Here is an 18,641-nt window from a genome sequence, read left to right as displayed (position 1 = left end):
ACGAAGGCTGAGCAGCATTAGCGATGACATTCTGTTGATGAAACACACTGTTGACAGTGAATACAAACTTCTGACCCAGAGACTGATGCACCCTCACACCAACACTCTTTGAAAGGAACACTGGCGCTGGCACAGGAGGTATCGAAGGATTTCTCTTTTTCCCGCGTAAGTATCCTAGAAGAGAAAGTTCTGGACATTGAGGGGCCTTCTCAGTAATTGGCTTTAAAAAACAGAAAAGGAGGAGTTGTAGTTATCCCAGACTCCAAAAGACCTTTTTGATTCCTATATTAAAAGTTACAAAGTTCTGCATTCCTGAGTTGTAGTGATAAATCTCTTTACACTTGTATATAACAAGACTTGTCTTTTATAATTGTCCTTGCTTCAAGATAAAACCTCTGCCTTCCCCCATTTACAATTATGAAGTCTGCATTCCTGTGATAAACCTTTGTCCCCTGCTTCATTTATAATTGTATATAACAAGACTTGTCTTTTATAATTGTCCTTGTTTCAAGTTATGTTTCAAGTTATGTTTCAAGTCATGCCTTTCAAGTCATGCCTTTCAAGTTATGTTTTTTAAGATATGCCTTCCTGATGACAACCCTTGTATTCTCTGTTAGCATTTGTATATGATAAGTTATGCTTTATTGTTTCCTGTGATGACCTTTGCTCTCTTCATTAGCAGTTGTATGCAATGAGTTACGTTTTCCTTTGACCTTCCATATGTTGCTCCCTCATGAGTGTACTTCCCCCTCCCTGATGAAACTGCTCAATAAATAGAGTGCTGTGCAAAGCTGTTCGGGGGGGACAACATCATCAACCCCGGGCACTCTGTGCTCCCTCACCTTGAACAAACTTGTGTTGGTGCCTCAGTTTGTCCTAGGATTCTGTCTCTGCGCTATCGCAGTTCCCAAGTGTGACCGTTGGAACGTCCGGCACACTGGGTCGGTGGCAAAGGGCTAAATCCTTCCCTATTCAAGGTGTTCACCCTTGCGAGGGTCCCTCTAAATTCTCACCCCTGCTACGGGGCTCTAAGAGTTGAGGCCAGAACCCTGATCAGTCGCTCATCGCAACAGGAGAGCCTACACCATCTCAGACAAGTGACTGTCCAGATTCTTCTTAAAAACCTCCAGTGATGGAGCGCCCACAATTTCTGGTGGCAAGCTGTTCCACTGGTTGATTTGTCCTCACTGTCAGGAACTTTCTGCTTAATTCTAGGTTGCTTCTCTCTTTGGTCAGTTTCCAACCATTGTTTCTCGTCCTGCCCTCTGGTGCTTTGGAGAATAACGTGGACCCCCAACCCCACCCCACCCCACTCTTCTTTGTGGCGGCCCCTCGAATTTGCACACATTCTGTAAGTTAGCACATCTGAGTTACTTTGGTTCAAAAATTGTTGTAGCTGTTTTGCCCAGCGAAAGGTCACGACAAGGAGCGTTTTTGCAGCACACAGACATAAGCAACACCTGGAGGCTGTAACTGCCGTCTTCTCAGAACAAAATGTCACCCAGCACTTCCTGGATTTCCTGCAGGTGACCCAATTTGGTGAGTGGATCAAAAACCAAACTGGGGGGCCATGAGGACTGATCACGCCCTAGGCACTAAGCCATCGGAGTGACTCGGGCCTACCAGACCTTCTCATTCTCTCCGGGGAACTGTGCTAACAGTTGCTTGTTTTGCAAGATGGATGGCCGCATAAATTAAACAAGTAGGAAGACAATGGCAAAGTACTTTTGAAATGGTGGCCAAGAAAACCGCAAGGAATAACAGAGTTGGAAGGGACCTTGGAGACCATCTAGTCCAACCCCCTGCTCGAACAGGAGACCCAGTAGTACTATTTCAGACAAATGGCTATCCAGTCTCTTCTTGAAAGCCTCCAGTGATAAGAGCAGCCACGACTTCTGAAGGCAACTTCTGTTCCACTGGTTGATTGTTCTCACTGTCAAGAAATTCCTCCTTATTTCCAGGTTGCTTCTCTCGTTGATTAGTTTCCATCCGTTGCTTCTTGTCTTCTTTGTGACAGCCCCTCAAATATTGGAACGCTGGTATCATTTCTCCTAGTCCTTCTTTTCATTAGACTAGACCAAGGGTAGGCAACCTCAGCTCTTTTACGACTCGTGGACTTCAACTCCCAGAATTCCTGAGCCAGCATGGCTCAGCTTGGAAACCTCTCCCTTTTCCCTCAGCATGGCTGGCTCAGGAATTCTGGGAGTTGAAGTCCACAAGACATAAAGCGGCCTAGGCCTAGGCCAGGGGTAGGCAACCTTGGCTCTTTCATGACGTGTGGACTTCAACTCCCAGAATTCCTGAGCCAACATGGCTCAGCTCGGAAACCTCTTCCTTTCCCCTCAGCATGGCTGGCTGAGGGATTCTGGGAGTTGAAGTCCACGAGTCATAAAAGAGCCAAGGTTGCCTACCCCTGGACTAGACATACCCAGTTCCTGCAACCGTTCTTCACATGTTTTAGTCTCCAGCCCCCTAATTACCTAGGACCTGCTTAGGAGTGGGGGGGGGGCGGGTTGGACTAGAAGACCTCCAAGGTCCCTCCCAATCTAGTTATTCTGTATTCGGTAAGTTGCCAGGAGTCAACACTGATTCAAATCATCTCGTGATTCTGCTAGCCAGTTATTCTAGCCAGCTACCCTGTGTTCACATCAGTTAACAAATGGCCCATGTGTTTCATTACTGCAAAAAGATCTCCATTGTCATTTCTGCTGTGGGAAGTTAGCCCCCCCCACCCAGAGAAAGAAATATTTTTGGGAATATTAAAAGGCAAAATATTATATTTTCCCAAAGGATTTTAAAGGCAGAAACCAACCTGCCCACCCCCCTCCCAAGTCTCTCTGCCCCAAACAGAAACCAGGTCTGCAGAAATGCGGATGTGATAATCTTGTCAGAAAGATTGGAGCCAGGAAGCTGGGATTAGAAAGACAAAGATCTCTGGAATCAACAACCCTTCACAACAAAAAACCAACAGTCATCAGCCACAGCCCGAGGGAAGCAGGATATGACATTTGGGACATAATAGGATTAACCCACCACCATCAGAATACCAGAAAGGCATAGGTCAAAGTTCATGCCACAGGAACAACTCCAAACAAAAGCCCAAGAAGGTATAAAAACCCACCACTCCCTACTACATGTGGTCACTTTTTTTTCCCCACAGCCCTCTTTCTGTCTGGCTCTCCTCTTCAATAAACTGCAACCTTCTTTCCAAAGCAGTCGCCATTTTGTTTATTCCCGGCTTGGACTGGATCCTGATGAAGATTTTTTTTTCTTTCAACACCGCAATCAACTTGGAAAATTAATCACTCTCAGTTCAGGAGAAGTCCCAGTCAGGAACAACCAGACACCCACACTGGTACACCATGCACTTTTAAAATATCATTAGTAACAGAACTATAACAGTAAGCCAATCAAGCCTTTGCTTCTTCTAGCAGGGCTGATTAATTCGATTCACACCAAAGACTGAGCTGTAACCTCAACCATAATCCTTCGAATAGGAAACCAAAAATAGACAGGATGAAAAATTGCGGTCCCGGATCTCCAGCTAAAAACGCTGTGAAGCAGTAAAACACTGTTTGATTTATGGGGTCACAAAACTTCCTCAGTAGAGGACTGAAGGTCGCTTGAATGCAGGAACAAAAGACCTGAGCAACAATTCTAATTAAAGTTTAGAAGCACAAATAGAATCCAAAGGATAAAAACAAGGGGTGAATAAGTACAGGCAAGTCCTCTGCTCTCCACAACTGCACCCACAATTCCTGTCGCTAAACGAGGCAGTGGCCTTTGCCGGGTTTTATGACCTTTCTTTCCACAGTTGTGAATGGAATCACGTCAGTTGTTAAGTTAGTTAACACGTTTGTAAAGTGAATCTGACTTCCCCTGTTGAGTTTGCTGGTCGGAAAGTCGTAAAAAGGTGATCACGTGACCCCAGGACTCTGCGGCTACCGTCAATGCATGCCACTTGCCAAGCGTCCAAATTGTGAGCAGGTAACCATGGGGATGCTGCAATGTTCGTTAAGTGTGAAAAACAATCGTAAGTCCCTTTTTCCCAGTGCCATTGTAATTTTGAATTGCCACTAAATAAATGCTTGTTAAGTCGAGGAGTACTTGTAAGTCTATGAAGACAATATCCCAAAGGTGCTTTTTTTCAGCTGGACTTTCTTGTTTTCCTTTGAAGACGTTTCGCTTTTCCTCCCAGAAGCTTCTTCAGCTCTGACTGGATGGTGGGGGAAATGGAAGGATTTATACTCCTTCTAGACAGCTGGTCATTTGCATTCTTTTTAGAGAGTCGTTGAGACCACTTGGAGGTTTACCTGTGTCCTCAGGGTCACCTTAGTGGTGCAAATGGGTGTGGAGCCTTCTTGGATGCAGGATGTTTCCTGCCCTGAGTCCCTGCACCATCAAAGACAGGCGGAGGCTGTTGGGGGTGAGTTTTGTGTTGTCTGCATCTTAAACTGGAGCACAAATGGTTCCTGGTGTTTGTGATGTTTCCTGGAAATCTGTTCATTCTCCCGCACCATTGCAGACTCCAGGAATCATTTGCGCTCCAGTTTGAGATACAGACAACATGGACTCTTCACCAACAGCTTAAGCCTATCTTCCACGGAGAAGGGACCCAGGGCAGGAAACATTCTGCAACCAAAAAGGCCCCACACAAGTGGCCTCAATGACTCTCTTAAAGAATGCAAATGACCAGCTGTGTGTCTCCTTTGGGAAGGTACAGAGTCCAGGGGAGGTGTGAAAAAAGCTTTTAATCACACTATTACAATATTCCACCTTTTCCCAAGTTTCAAGGTATCGTATTTATTGTGTTCATGTTGGTGTTTGGATTGTATACATGAAGATTAGTAAGACGAGGAGAGCTGAACTCATTAGTAGTCTCACATTGCAACGAACAAGATTATGCATTCAGTTTCACAGCTACTAAGATTGTTGGCTGAGCAGGGACAAAAATAGCCAGAGAAATGATTGCAGTATGGGGAATGGACCCTTTGTCAGTCAACAGGCGTGCTGATTTACCACCAGCTTACCAGCTACTGAGAAGCTAAGGGCGCGGCAGCACAAGGAAACAACAATCAACAGAACTTAATAGCTGGCCATCCACAAGGCAGTTAACAACTAAAAGCCACAAACCATCACGCACCACATAAATACTACACATAGAACTGACTCATATTGGATCCTGCAAAGTTAAGATTATACTAAAGGGAGACATGATGGGAAAATGTTGAGGAACTCCTGGTGCAGAAGCATATATATCTGGACCAAAAAGGGGGAAAAAAGATCAAACAAGGAGAATGTTTTAAGGACAGTTAAAAAGCCACAATCAGTGCTGGTTACCCTGATGCTTTGGATGTACAGCTGTTTGCAGAAAATGAAGCATATTCTTGTGCTCAATGCTAATATAAGGGAGGGAAGAACAGGACTGCTATTAACTGCTATAAAGAATTCTTTGTGTTGCTTCAATATACAACTGAGCTGCAGGAAGGCTAGTGTTATGTACTGGGCTCTTCGTGGGTTGATGGAGCAGCTAACGGCTCTCCAGCAACCCAGACTACCAGTCTCCTGTGCTGCAATTGGCTATCTCCAGGCGGCAATGGCTGACTCAACCCTATTGGCTGCCACCTAGGGGCTAGACTATATATTGCGGCTAGTTGCAGCCATTTCCCCAGTACAGTTCCAGCACTAAATAAATAATGAGTTACCCTGTACTCAGTCCGCGTCTTCATTCCTGCGCCAAAGAACCCGCTATTTAACAGCTAGGAAAGGAGGTAGCAATTAAAGTTCTTTGTGTGTCTTTTTTTCCCCCTTTAAGAATCCGCTATTAGAGAATTGTATAATAGGCAAACCTGGCTTAACGATTTGTTTCGAAAGTTTTCCATCTCCTGCTCATATAAAGATATTGTCATCAGTCTAAGACAGGGGTCCCCGACCCCTGGGCTGCCACCCACCAGTGGGCCATGAAGATTTTGCAACCAGGCCATGGAAACAGCAGGCAAGCGTGTGCATGCTGACTCCAATTGCGTGAGCAGCAGGTGTGCACGGACGGCACTCACGCGAATGGAGCTGCGTGCAGGCTTGCCAGCTATTTGCAGGGAACTGTCCCTTCTCCCCTTCCTCCCTTCTGCAAAGCTGAAAAGTCTGGGGAATGTTCTGAACCAGCCTGCTACCGGCCTTGCAATAAGGCAAACCCCTGTTCAAACAATAGAGACTGGAGAGCGTCTGAGGCTGGAAAGCGTCTGCCAAGATTTATTACTCAAACAACAGAACAAGAAACAAAAACACTGGAACTTGAATCCTCAAACGGAAGGGTTGCTTTCAGCAATCAGCCCTTCCCCAAACACTCCTTTTATTTAGAGTTCAGGGCGTGGCCTCCCTGTGCCTCCTCCCGAGGAGTCCCACAGCCTTTCTCTGTTTGTTCCTGCTCGACTGCCTCCTGCGTCAGGCGTCCTTGAACAGGGCCAGCTGTGGGTCATCATCCTCCGCACTATCGGGCTCACGCAGCTGAGAAGAGGGCCCCGGCTGGGGGCTCTGCGAAGCCTCCAAGCCATCATCAGCCAGTTCGTCTTCCACACCCTCCTCCTCCCCCTCATCTGAGTCATCCGAGACATCTGAGCCGGCTGCCAGACCCACAGGCTGGCCCTGAGTCACAACAGGGAACTCTTAAGACAGGGCCCCCCAACTTTTGGGAACCACAGACCAGTTCCGTGGAGAGAGCTTTTTTCCACAGACTGGAGGGGAGCACGGTTTTGCGTGCTGCCTGCACCCCGCAGATGGAGCTTTCTTTGTTTGCCCGGCCTGGTTGCTGGCAAGCCGTAGGTCCACAGACCGGGTGTTGGGGACCCCTTCTCTAAGTCATAGTTATTATTCTCCAAAGCCTCTGAAGGCAGGAGAAGAAGCAACGGATGGAAACTAACCAAAGAGAGAAGCAAACCTAGAACTAAGGAGAAACTTCCTGATAGTAAGAACAATTAACCAGTGGAACTACCTGCCTCCAGAAGCTGTGAATGCTCCAACACTGGAAGTTTTTAAGAAGAGACTTTTGTCTGAAACGGTATAGGGTTTCCTGCCTGAGCAGGGAGTTGGACTAGATGACCTCCAAGGTCCCTTCTGACTCCGGGGACACCACAACCGTCATAATATGAGCCAGTTGCCAAGTGTCTGAATTTTTTCCCCCCCCTGATATTTTATTATTTTTTTATAGTCACAAACCCTTAATATTTTATCAGCAACATATTGTCTGGGTTACAATGTTCAGTTTACTAATACATGTTAAACTCCTTTCCCTTTACCTTGTTTTTCTAGCCATAGATAAAATGTATCCCATGTTCGAAAGCAGGGGTCCCCAACCTTGGCAACTTCTAAGACTTGTGGACTTCAACTCCCAGAATTCCTCAGCCAGCTTTCTGGGAGTTGAAGCCCCCATGTCTTAAAGTAGCCAAAGTTGTAGAACCGTATTCTAAAGCAGGGGTCTTCAAACTTGGCCCTTTTATGACTTGTGGACTTCAACTCCCAGAATTCCTCAGCCAGCATGCACGCTGGCTGAGGAATTCTGGGAGTTGAAGTCCACAAGTCGTAAAAGGGCCAAGTTTGAAGACCCCTGATCTAAAGTATTCTGAATCTGCTTTCTCGTTCATTTCCACTGTCAGTCTGTCCATTTCTGCACAATCTAAAGTTTTCTTCATTATCTCTTCCTCCGCTGGTAATTCTTCATCTTTCCAACGTTGAGCAAATACAATTCCTCGCTGCAGTTAATGCATGTGTCAGGACCCACCCCAAACCACGTCTTAGGAAGACAAAATTCTTGGAGTCAAATCTGTTCCAAAAAGAATCTTTACTATGACATGCTTGGTTGTAGGAAATGAGACAGGACTTAATATTTCCACGAAGTAAACCCTTATAAAGAGTTCCCAGTTTAACCCCCCTTAATCCCCATTTGGTCAGTCCCCCATCCTTCCTCTCGTATCATCCATCTCGTGGGAAAAAGGAACTTAGGGCCCTTCATGTTTATTGCTCTCTTCCGTGACACAAGCCAGATGCTAGCCCCCCCTTTTGTTTCCCCAGTTCAAAAGGCTTCTCCTTTCCTTTGAAATGCCTAATGCCGGTTCAATACACATCTATTCTCTTCTCTTCGGGAGATGGCAGAATCCATGGAATAATGTTTGAAACATTCCATTTATGAATATGATATAAATGGATTCTGACAGCATGTAACATTAAACATACCCATTCCTTCTCATCATTTCCTACAATTATACCTAACAAAAATAATTCTGGCTTAAAATCTATGTTTTTTCAGTCATTTGCTCTAACCATATATGTAATTCGTGACCAAAATCTTTTGGCTTTAGGGCACGTCCACCAAAGATGATAGTACGTGCCTGGTTTTTGTCTACATTTCCAACAATTGCTAGACATACTTTTAAACATTTTCGCTAACCTCACAGGTGTGAAGTGCCCTTTGTAGAACATTTTGTAGAGGTTTTGTTTCTAAGCCACCAGCTTTATTTTAGAATTTCTTTCCCAAAGGCTTTGCCAGCTTTCTAGCTCTATATTATGCCCAAAGTTTCTTTGCCCATATTATCATTGTTTCTTTAACTTGTTCCTCTTCCAGCCGAGCTTTGCACACCCTCTGCTGGTATAAAGTTCACACCTTCAAAAAGCTTTTAAGATCCCAGCAGTCGGAAAGCAGCAGCTTTAAAAGAGAATGGATGCCATCGCAAAGGTGCTTTTTCAAGAGGCAACTAGATTTCCTTGTTTTTTTTTTCTTTGAAGACGTTTTGCTTCTCATCCAAGAAGCTTCTTCAGCTCTGACTGGAGGGTGGGGAATGGGAGGAAATTATAATTAGAATGATGTGATCTGACCTGATCTAAATGTCATGGTTCCGATAGATGAGACCAGTAGAAATAAGAACTCCGAGGCAATTGCTTTCCTCAAAGAACAATTTTAATGGCTACATAGTACCAGAATACCCGCTACATAATACTTTGGCGGGTATTCTGGAAACGTAGACTAAAATGCATTATTGAGCTGCATTATTTTATTTATTTATTTTATTTTATTACATTTATATACCGCCCTTTCCCGAAGGACTCAGGGCGGTTTACAGAGTGATTAAAAAACCAAAATACAAAAGTTAAAAACAAATTTTAAAAGAAATTATATGTGTCCCTGTCTAAATAAAACCCCAGTTAAAATAAGATTAATCCTCAGCCTGGGCCAGAGAGCTCAAAGAGCCAGGTCTTCAGGTCCCGGCGGAATGAACGGAGGTCGGGGGCAGTCCTCAGCTCCACTGGCAGCTGGTTCCAAAGGGCAGGCGCCCCCACTGAGAAGGCCCTATCCCTGGGTGTTACCCGCCGGCAATCTCTTACCGGTGGCACCCTGAGAAGACCCTCCCTGTGGGAGCGCACTGGACGAAGGGAACTTGATGCCGGCAGCAGGTGTTCCCTCAGATATCCCGGACCCTACCAGTTGTCTTCCGGGCGAGATTTAAGGTGCTGGTACTTACCTTTAAAGCCCAACATGGCTTAGGCCCAGGATATTTGCAGGACCGTTTGCTACCGGGGACGACTTCCCATCACCCAGTGCGCTCACACAGAGAGGGCCTCCTCAGGGTGCCGTCGGCCAGACAATGTCGGCTGGCGACCCCCAGGGGGAGGGCCTTCTCTGTGGGAGCACCAGCCCTTTGGAACCAACTCCCCCTTGAGCTTCGGATGGCCCCGGACCTCCGGTCCTTTCGCCGCGACCTCAAAACTTTCTTCTTCCATCAGGCTGACCTGGATTGATGATGGGTTTTTAAATATGTTTTAATTTTTAACTGTGTAGTTAATTTATTTTGGGGCTGTTATTTAATTCTTTTTTAAATTTTTGTATTGTTGTTTTTTATTGTTGTTAGCCGCCCTGAGTCCTTCGGGAGATAGGGCGGCATATAAGTCCCAAAAATAAATAAATAAATAAATAAATTATAGTCCCAATCCAGATAGGATAAGCTCCACGCAATGGTTTTAAACAAATATTTATTGTCCAGGAATCCTAAGCAGAGATTTATGTTTGCTGTAGATACGTCTGGTCATGTTTATATATTTGTACATCCACGCAGGGTAAAAAGAAATAATTACTGTACCCCATATCAGATGGGCATTGTTCAGGATCTCAGTCAAAGTGTGCATGAAGCTTGATTAGACAAAGGACTTTACAACCTTGGCACGTAGCCAGGACATCCTGGCTAAGTAATAAATTTAGAAGCCCCTCCCACTTACTAGATAAGATATAGGACTGACCAACAACTAGACTACATTTCCCAGAGGCCATATCTTAAGGATACAGCATTTAACCCTTTAAATGCTAAATGTTCCAACATACAGTTCTTTTAAGGATACAGCTTTTAACCCTTTAAATGCTAAATGTTCCAACATATAGTTCTTTTAAGGATACAGCTTTTAACCCTTTAAATGCTAAATGCTCTAACACCGTTCTTAATTCTTAAGCTAGCTATATAATGGACCAGATGACTATATACTGGTCCAGCACAGCGGGCTTTCTAATGGTAGCTTCAGCCTGCCAAAACTTAGGTAACTTGACCTTGGTTCCCACAGAACAATTTATTGTTATGTCTGAACTAAAGGGGAAAAAACACCTCCCCCCTCCCATTACTGTGGCAACCAAAAATGAAGTAAAGATGGCTGCAGCCAAAGTTGGTTGAAGGTTGACAGTCGGATCCCCTAGAGAAGAGAGAAATCCTGTAGGCAGAAAAGGAGTTAAGAGTCAAGAATCACCTCCATGTTTATCATAAAATTTACGTATTAATCTATCAGCTTTTACATCAGTACTTTTCAACCCAAGTAGCCTCTGATAGGGGGTATCCCTTCCACTGCACTTGGTTTAAGGTCATGGTTCCAATAGATGAGACCAGTAGAAATAAGAACTCCGAGGCAATTGCTTTCCTCAAAGAACACATCTAATGGCTACATAGTATCGGCACGAACAAAGGCGAAACCAAGACTGAAAGTTCACCCCCAAGGTTACAAAGTAACAAGTTGAACTCCTCCACTCCTGCAGTGTGTCCATAAATCACAATCCCCAATTAACTACTTTAGTGGGCTTTCTAAGGTAGCTTCAGCCCACCAAAACTTAGGTAACATGACCTTGGTTCCCACAGAACAATTTATTGTTATGTCTAAACTAAAGGGAAAAAACATCTTCCCCCCTCCCATTACTGTGGCAACCGAAAATCAAGTAAAGATGGCTGCAGCCAAAGTTGGTTGAAGGTTGACTCTAACCTAACCTAACCTAATCCTAATCTAATCTAATTCCTTCCATTCCCCATCATCCAGTCAGAACTGAAGAAGCTTCTTGGGTGAGAAGCGAAATGTCTTCAAGGAAAAACAAGAAAGTCCAGTTGCCTCCTGAAAAAAGCATCTTTGGGACAACCATGACCGAGAATCTCCATAGACATTCAGCATGGACACTGATATTTATCTCTGTTCTACAAGCAGCATTTGGTGAGTATCGTTGCAAATGTTGCTACAAGTCCTAGAAAAAATTAGTATATCATCACGTATCAGATGTTGAAAAGCACCGATATCTGGAAAAAAGGCCGTCCTTTTTTGGACGATCACCAGGAACCGAGTTCAAACCAAATTTTATTTAACCGTGTGTTAATCCCAGTATCTGGGCCCAGCCCGTATCTATCATCTCAGAAACAATTTAAAATAAATAAATAATAAAATAAAAATTAATAATTATAATTCATAAATAATTAAACAAAGAAACAAACGAAAACTCAAAAGGCAAACTCCGCGGACCATTCAGGTTTTTTCTATACCGTAGTTTTCTATGTGTCCGTGATTTTTTTTTTCGGTCATCCTTCAGCAACATCATTAGGGTGGTATAAACAGAAAAAAAAACCCAAAATAAGATCCTAGCAGGCATAATCGATACAAAGCCACAATAAAAGCAGAAGACTATAGCTTGGGACAGGAGAGTGTGTGTGTCTTATGTCGTAAGTTTCAACGGTTGCTAAGTGAACTGTCGTAACTCGAGGATTACCTATATTCTCTAGTTCAGGGGTCCCCAACCTACGGTCCGCGGCCCACTGCCACACAAATTTCACAGTTGCTCCCTTCCCCTCCAGGCAGGCAGCATGAAAAGGTTGATGACCTCTGATCTAGTTCACCACCTCAAATGCTGCCGCTCCTTAAATAACCTTGTGCACCATTTGAGTAGACCCACAAAAGTCGGTGCAATTTCATATTCAGCAGGGTGAACATAAGCTCATCGTGCTATGCCTATGCCTGGTGTCTGGTTATATCCAATTTAAGCCAAACTAAAAACAAGAACAACCATATTATGCTCAACTCAACCCAGCTAACTACTATTTGGCCACAGAAGCACTAAGCAATAACTCAGCCTAACTATGATTTTACTGACTCCTCTGTCTGTTGACTTTTTCTGTTATCAGAGTTTGGTTATTTTGTTTATTTGTACAATTTATTGGCCGTTTTAACCACAGGGGAAACCCTGGGCAGCTTATAATATTAAAACATTAAACTGTTGCTTTTGTGTAATTGCAAATGTGTGCAAATATGTCTAGCTGGCTGTAAAAACATTTCTAGCAAGGGGAGCCAAGGAAGGGGAGGCATCCAATCTTCCCTAATCAGCTACTTTCCACCCTGATTTGAATGCGACCTCTGCAGCCATTTGGGTCAACTCTGCTTCTGCACATGTCCCTATTTTGGTATCTTCCTGCTTTGACCTTCGTCAAGATTTTCATGCTAAACTATGAACATTATTGGGTTCACACATTTTATGAAACTCAAACATAGCTTGCTTAACACGTGAAGGGCTAATACCACTTTACAAGGCGTTGGTAAGGCCAGACTTGGAATCCTGCATCCAGTTTTTGGTCACCACGATGTAAAAAAGATCTTGAGACTCTGGAAAGAGTGCAGAGAAGAGCAACGAAGATGATTGGGGGACTGGAGGCTAAAACATATAGGGAACGGTTGCTGGAATTGGGTATGTCTAGTTTAAGGAAGAGAAGGTCCAGGGGGGACATGATAACAACCTTCCAATCTCACAGGGGCTGCCCCAAAGAAGAGGGAGTCAAGCTGTTCTCCAAAGCCCCTGAAGGCAGGACAAGAAGCAACGGATGGAAACTAATCAAGGAGAGGTCCACGTTGGAACTAAGGAGGAATTTTCTGACACTTAGAACAATCAACCAGTGGAACCACCTGCCTCCAGAAGCTGTGAATGCTCCAACACTGGAAGTTTTTAGGAAGAGACTGGACAACACTTTGTCTGAAATGGTATAGGGCAGACATGTCAAACACAACGCCCGGGGGCCCGGATGCGGCCCGCGAAGTGGTTTCATGTGGCCTGCGAAGCCATCCTGGAAACAGTGAGGGAACAGCCCCCACTGCCTTGGCCCCGGCCCAGAGACCCTCAGATCTGTCCCACTCCTGCCCAGGCCCCCATAGGCACCCTTGATGCGAACGATGCAGAGCAGGCCACGCCCACCCAGTAGGCCACACCCACCTGGCCCACTGAGGGCAACCGTAATGCTGATGCAGCCCTCAATGAAATTGAGTTTGACACCCCTGGTATAGGGTTTCCTGCCTGAGCAGGGGGTTGGACTAGATGACCTCCACGGTCCCTTCCAACTCTGTTTATTCTATTCTATTCTATTCTATTCTATTCTATTCTATTCTATTCTATTCTATTCTATTCTATTCTATTCTATTCTATTCTATTCTATTCTATTCTATTCTATTCTATTCTATTATTTCATTCTTGCCCAGAGTAGGGGATTCTAGAAATCACTTATATATATGGATCTTTGGTTATTCGGGTTTTTTCCCCAAGTAGAATTGAAGGTGTAAAAGCAACGTTTCGACAAAATCCCATCCGTCATCATCAGGCTGGTGGCTTCAGCTTCCTTCTGAAGCCACCAGCCTGATGATGACGGATGGGATTTCGTCGAAACGTTAGTTTTACACCTTCAATTCTACGTGGGGAAAAACCCGAATAACCAAAGATCCACATACATACATATATACATACATTACATACATACATATATATATATATATATATATATATATATATATATATATATATATATATACATACATACATACATACATATATATATATATATATGTTGTTGTTGTTAGCTGCGAAGTCGTGTCCGACCCATCGCGACCTCACGGACAACATTCCTCCAGGCCTTCCTGTCCTCTACCATCTTCTGGAGTCCATCTATGCTCACGCCTACTGCTTCAGTGACTCCATCCAGCCACCTCCTTCTCTGTCGTCCCCTTCTTCTCTTGCCCTCAACCTTTCCCAGCATGAGGCTCTTCTCCAGTGAGTCCTTCCTTCTCATTAGGTGGCCAAAGTATTTGAGTTTTAGCTTCAGGATCTGGCCTTCTAAAGAGCAGTCGGGGTGGATCTCCTCTAGGACTGACCGGTTTGATCGCCTTGCAGTCCAAGGGACTCGCAGGAGTCTTCTCCAGCACCATAGTTCATATATGTACACCATAGTTCATATATGTATATCTATGTATACATACATACATACATATCAATTTCTATCAGAATTATCATCTAATAGTATAATAACTATAATAATTTTATTATATAGTAATCATTATTGACCCGTGTCAACACCACCAGCGCCAGTCAATTTGAATGTTCAGTTGTCCGAGGTTCTTTTTTGATGAATAAAAGGCAAGAAGAACAAGCACCCCAGTTCCCCAAATGGGAAATTCACCACGCTTGACAGGCCTGCTTGCTCCTTCCTCCCTTTCTCTGGCCATGCACACCCTTTGCACCTTGCCTGCCCGGTGGAGAAAAAATCTCAGACCCACGCTCCCCCTGCCCCAGCCCGCTCTTGCAAACCTTCCTCCGGATCGCGCCGACCTTGCAAAAAAGAAACGAGGCGTCGGGGCCGCCGCCGCTTCCTCCCCCCCCCCCCCAATTCCTTGCCCCTCCCCTGGGGGAGCGTGGGAAAAGCGGCCCCGGCCCCGACGCGCTTTCTGGAGGACCGCGCGCCGCCCCCCTCCCTCCCAGAGCCCGGGCTGCGGATCATAGAGTGACAGCTGCATGCCAGAGGGTTCTCCCCCCCCCTCCGCCTTTGTGGTGTCCGCTCTAGGATTCCCCGCACCCGTTTGTGGTCTTGGCCTTTTTTTTTCCTTCTTCTTCTTCTTCTTCTTCTTCTTCTTCTTCTCCCCTCCCCCAGCCTCCCTCGGCCGACCTCCGCGGTCTGAGGCGGCGGCGTCCATTTCTTCGGCGGCGGCGGCGGCGGCGCTATCCGGACTCATCCGCCAAGATGGTGAGCGACAGCCCGGGCGAAAAGGCCCGATACCCCGAGGGGGGAAAGCCGGCGACCCCCTGGCAGCCCCATTTTGTGACGCAGGCGCCCTTGGGGTCCGTGCCAGCCCTTCTTGCCTGGAGACCCCACCCTCGCCCCGGCCTCTCCCGACAGCCATTTTCAGGGCAGTTGCTCTCTCGCCTATCGCAGGACGGGATGGGGTCAGTGACGTCCCTCCCTGGAGGACCTCTGTGTGTCTGTGTGTGTCTGTGTGTGTGTGTTTGGGGGGGGCAGGGAGAGGTCAGTGTGGGTCTGTTTTCCCTGGCAGCCTCCTGGGTGCCTCTTTCCTCCCTGTCCTGATAAAGGGTCGCCCGTGTGTCGCCCATGAGGGTGGGTTGGAGGCAGGAAGGGGGGTGTGTGTGTATGGGGGGGGGGTCGTCCTCTTACCCTGCTTTTACAGGCAGGTGGGTGGGAGGACTACAGAGCCCATCTCCTCTTGCTTTGAGAATGAGTCCAACGCAGCTGATGAAGATTTATATGTAAGGGTGTAGGGATGGATAGATAGATAGATAGATAGATAGATAGATAGATAGATGATAGATAGATAGATAGATAGATAGATAGATAGATAGATGATAGATAGATAGATAGATAGATAGATAGATAGATAGATAGATAGATAGATAGATAGATAGATAGATAGATAATAGAGAGAAATAGAGATAGATAGGATGAGAAATAGAGATAGATAGATAGATAGATAGATAGATAGATAGATAGATAGATAGATAGATGATAGATAGATAATAGAGAGAAATAGAGATAGATAGGATGAGAAATAGAGATAGATAGATAGATAGATAGATAATAGAGAGAAATAGAGATAGATAGATAGATAGATAGATAGATAGATAGATAGATAGATAGATAGATAGATATAGATATAGACAGACAGACAGACAGGTAGGTATAGATAGGTATAGATACATACATACATACATACACACACAAATGTAGGTGTATAGCTTGTTTATATGTGTGTTATGTATGTGTACAGTTTTGAGAGCAGGCAACGGAATTTCATTTTAATGTGTGCTAGTGTGCCTGTAGTAAAATGACAAGGTTATCCTATCCTATCCTATCCTATCCTATCCTATCCTATCCTATCCTATCCTATCTTTTCCTTATTCCTATCCTATCTTATCTTTTTCTATCTTATCCTATCTTTTCCTATCCTATCTTATCCTATACCACTCTATCCTATTCTATCTTTTCCTATCTTATCCTATCTTTTCCTATCCTTTCCTATCTTTTCCTTATTCCTATCCTATCCTATCCTAAATCCTATCCTATCCTATCTTTTCCTGTCCTATCCTATCTTATCCTATACCATTCTATCTTTTCCTATCTTTTCCTGTCTTATCCTATCTTTTCCTTTCCTGTCCTATCTTATCCTATACCATCCTATCCTATTCTATTTTTTCCTATCTTATCCTATCTTTTTCTATCCTATCCTATCCTATACCATCCTATCCTATCTTTTCCTATCTTATCTTTATCCTATCCTATCTTTTCCTGTCCTGTCCTATCCTTTTCCTATCATATCCTGTCCTATCTATCCTATCCTATCGGATATTCTGCATGACAAGGGGAGGGGGATTCTTAAAAGCTAGAAGAAGTTACTCAGACATGACCATTTATTATCGTCATGGTTGGTTGCATGGTCAGCCAGATGTTTAGGCTGGGTTTGGGCATTTTCATCCACCTATGGAGCCCTTCCCAACGACCTGGGATAGGCAGAGGTGGTTTCATCATATTAAAAGTGTCATCGCAGGATGTAAATTGTTCCAAGTCTAGATGCCTTTTGCAGTTGACCGACGGGGATTTGTGTCAATGCCCATGATGTTCCAGATGTTTTGGGACTGCACCCAAGGTGCTTGTGACCATCGGCTGTCTCTGCGTTCTTTTGCCACAGGCATTCTCCTTGTATTTTGCAATTTTCTCTGGTTCTTTTCTGTTCTAGTCTGTCTCTAGATCCCAGCGCAATGTTCACTATCCAGACTATTACAATTAATAATTCTTGAATCACCTATTCCCCCTTCACCGTCTGCTAATAACATTTTTCAAAATCTCACTGTGACTTTGACCCTATTGCATAATTGTGGCTTTTTTTTTGCTCCTTAATTCGAGGGGACTTTCCCTTTGATGCTGGCATTGTTTACAATATTGGTCTGTTGTTAAAGGGCTATTACTCTCTATCTCTGAAGAAATAGAATAATGTCCTGTACGTATTGGTTATCCAAAGCTGATATATTTGCTTTATTTTCCCCCACACAAAAAAACAATCATTTATATTGTAGATATGGACTTCTTTCTTGATATTCTAAATAGCTTCGTAAATGCCCTCCTTCCTGTATTATTCAGATATTTTTTTTAAAAAAATCATCTGTTTATGCTCATCCTGGTGTATGCTCATTGCAGTGACTTTTGTGGGTGCCCCGAAACAGTGCACAAGGTTATTTAAGGAATAGCAACATTTGGGGTGGTGAACTAGAGAACACATTATGTATTATTATTATTTTTAAAAAATTAATTGCTATCTTTTTATATGTCAATCCTGTGAGTTGTCCAGTAAAAAAAATTATCTGTGTTTTAGTAGCTTTATACTGCAGCAGAAAGTGCAATAATGTTTTTTTTTGGGGGGGGAATAATTTCCCCACCCCTATCTGCATAAGCTTTAAATAGCTGCAGAATGTACCAAGCATATTTAAAGAAACACAATCAGAATTTTGCATTTCACGCAGTGGCAGAAAATTAGGTGTCTTTCAAAGGATGAGAATTCATATCTAGAGTGTTTAAAAAGTGTTAAATCAATAATCCTTACCTGCAAGGCGGGCTCATAACATCATTCTTTTTCTGAGAATCTGCTTGGCTGTGATGTGGTTTGGTTAGTATAATATTTGCACATCTTACCAGAAAGCAATACTTTTCTTAAGTTCATGTGTCCTACTCCTTGCTGGGTTTATTCTGAAATGTCTCAAACTGACTTAAATAAAGCCTGTTTCCAAATAAACGTGTAGAGTTTTGCCAAAGAAATTTCCACAAAATGGCTGAGTTTCGGTAGCATTTCCATTTGTGGGGATAAACCACAGTTGCTGTGTTTATGTACTGCCCTATGCACTCCCTTCTCCAATACATTCAAGTTACCGTATATACTTGAGTATAAGCCGAATTTTTCAGCCCACTTTTTGGGCTGAAAAATTCCACTTCGGCTTATACTCCAGTCAACAAAAAAACTTACCGAGGACTTGTGCGCGGCCGAGGCTTTGG

General features: G+C 44.1%; 2 protein-coding genes and 1 long non-coding RNA gene across 4 annotated transcripts in view; 2 read left to right on the top strand and 1 right to left on the bottom strand.

Moving 5' to 3' along the window:
• The window catches only part of LOC308663138, an 861,733-nt gene that overhangs the window by 454,935 nt on the left and 388,157 nt on the right, over positions 1–18,641 (top strand). The window lies entirely within an intron of this gene.
• The window catches only part of PIAS2 (protein inhibitor of activated STAT 2), a 104,770-nt gene continuing 96,666 nt past the window's right edge, over positions 10,538–18,641 (bottom strand). The window contains exon 14 of the mRNA XM_081319266.1: positions 10,538–10,740. Within this exon, the coding sequence (XP_081175392.1) occupies positions 10,723–10,740 (18 nt within the window). The 3' untranslated portion in view covers positions 10,538–10,722. The remainder of the gene's footprint in view (positions 10,741–18,641) is intronic.
• Positions 14,956–18,641, top strand: part of LOC308663094 (elongation factor 2-like) — a 55,249-nt gene continuing 51,563 nt past the window's right edge. The window contains exon 1 of one of the 2 annotated variants that reach the window (XM_081319251.1): positions 14,956–15,332. In XM_081319251.1, coding sequence (XP_081175377.1) covers positions 15,330–15,332 — 3 coding nt within the window. In that variant the 5' untranslated portion in view covers positions 14,956–15,329. Of the gene's footprint in view, positions 15,333–16,336; positions 17,245–18,641 lie in introns of those variants that run through there. The other variant, XM_081319252.1, reaches the window with a different exon arrangement.

The sequence above is a fragment of the Vipera berus genome, assembly GCF_964194415.1.
Source record: "Vipera berus genome assembly, chromosome: 2".
Lineage (NCBI taxonomy): Eukaryota > Metazoa > Chordata > Lepidosauria > Squamata > Viperidae > Vipera > Vipera berus.
This window is presented reverse-complemented; position numbering and strand designations above follow the sequence as displayed.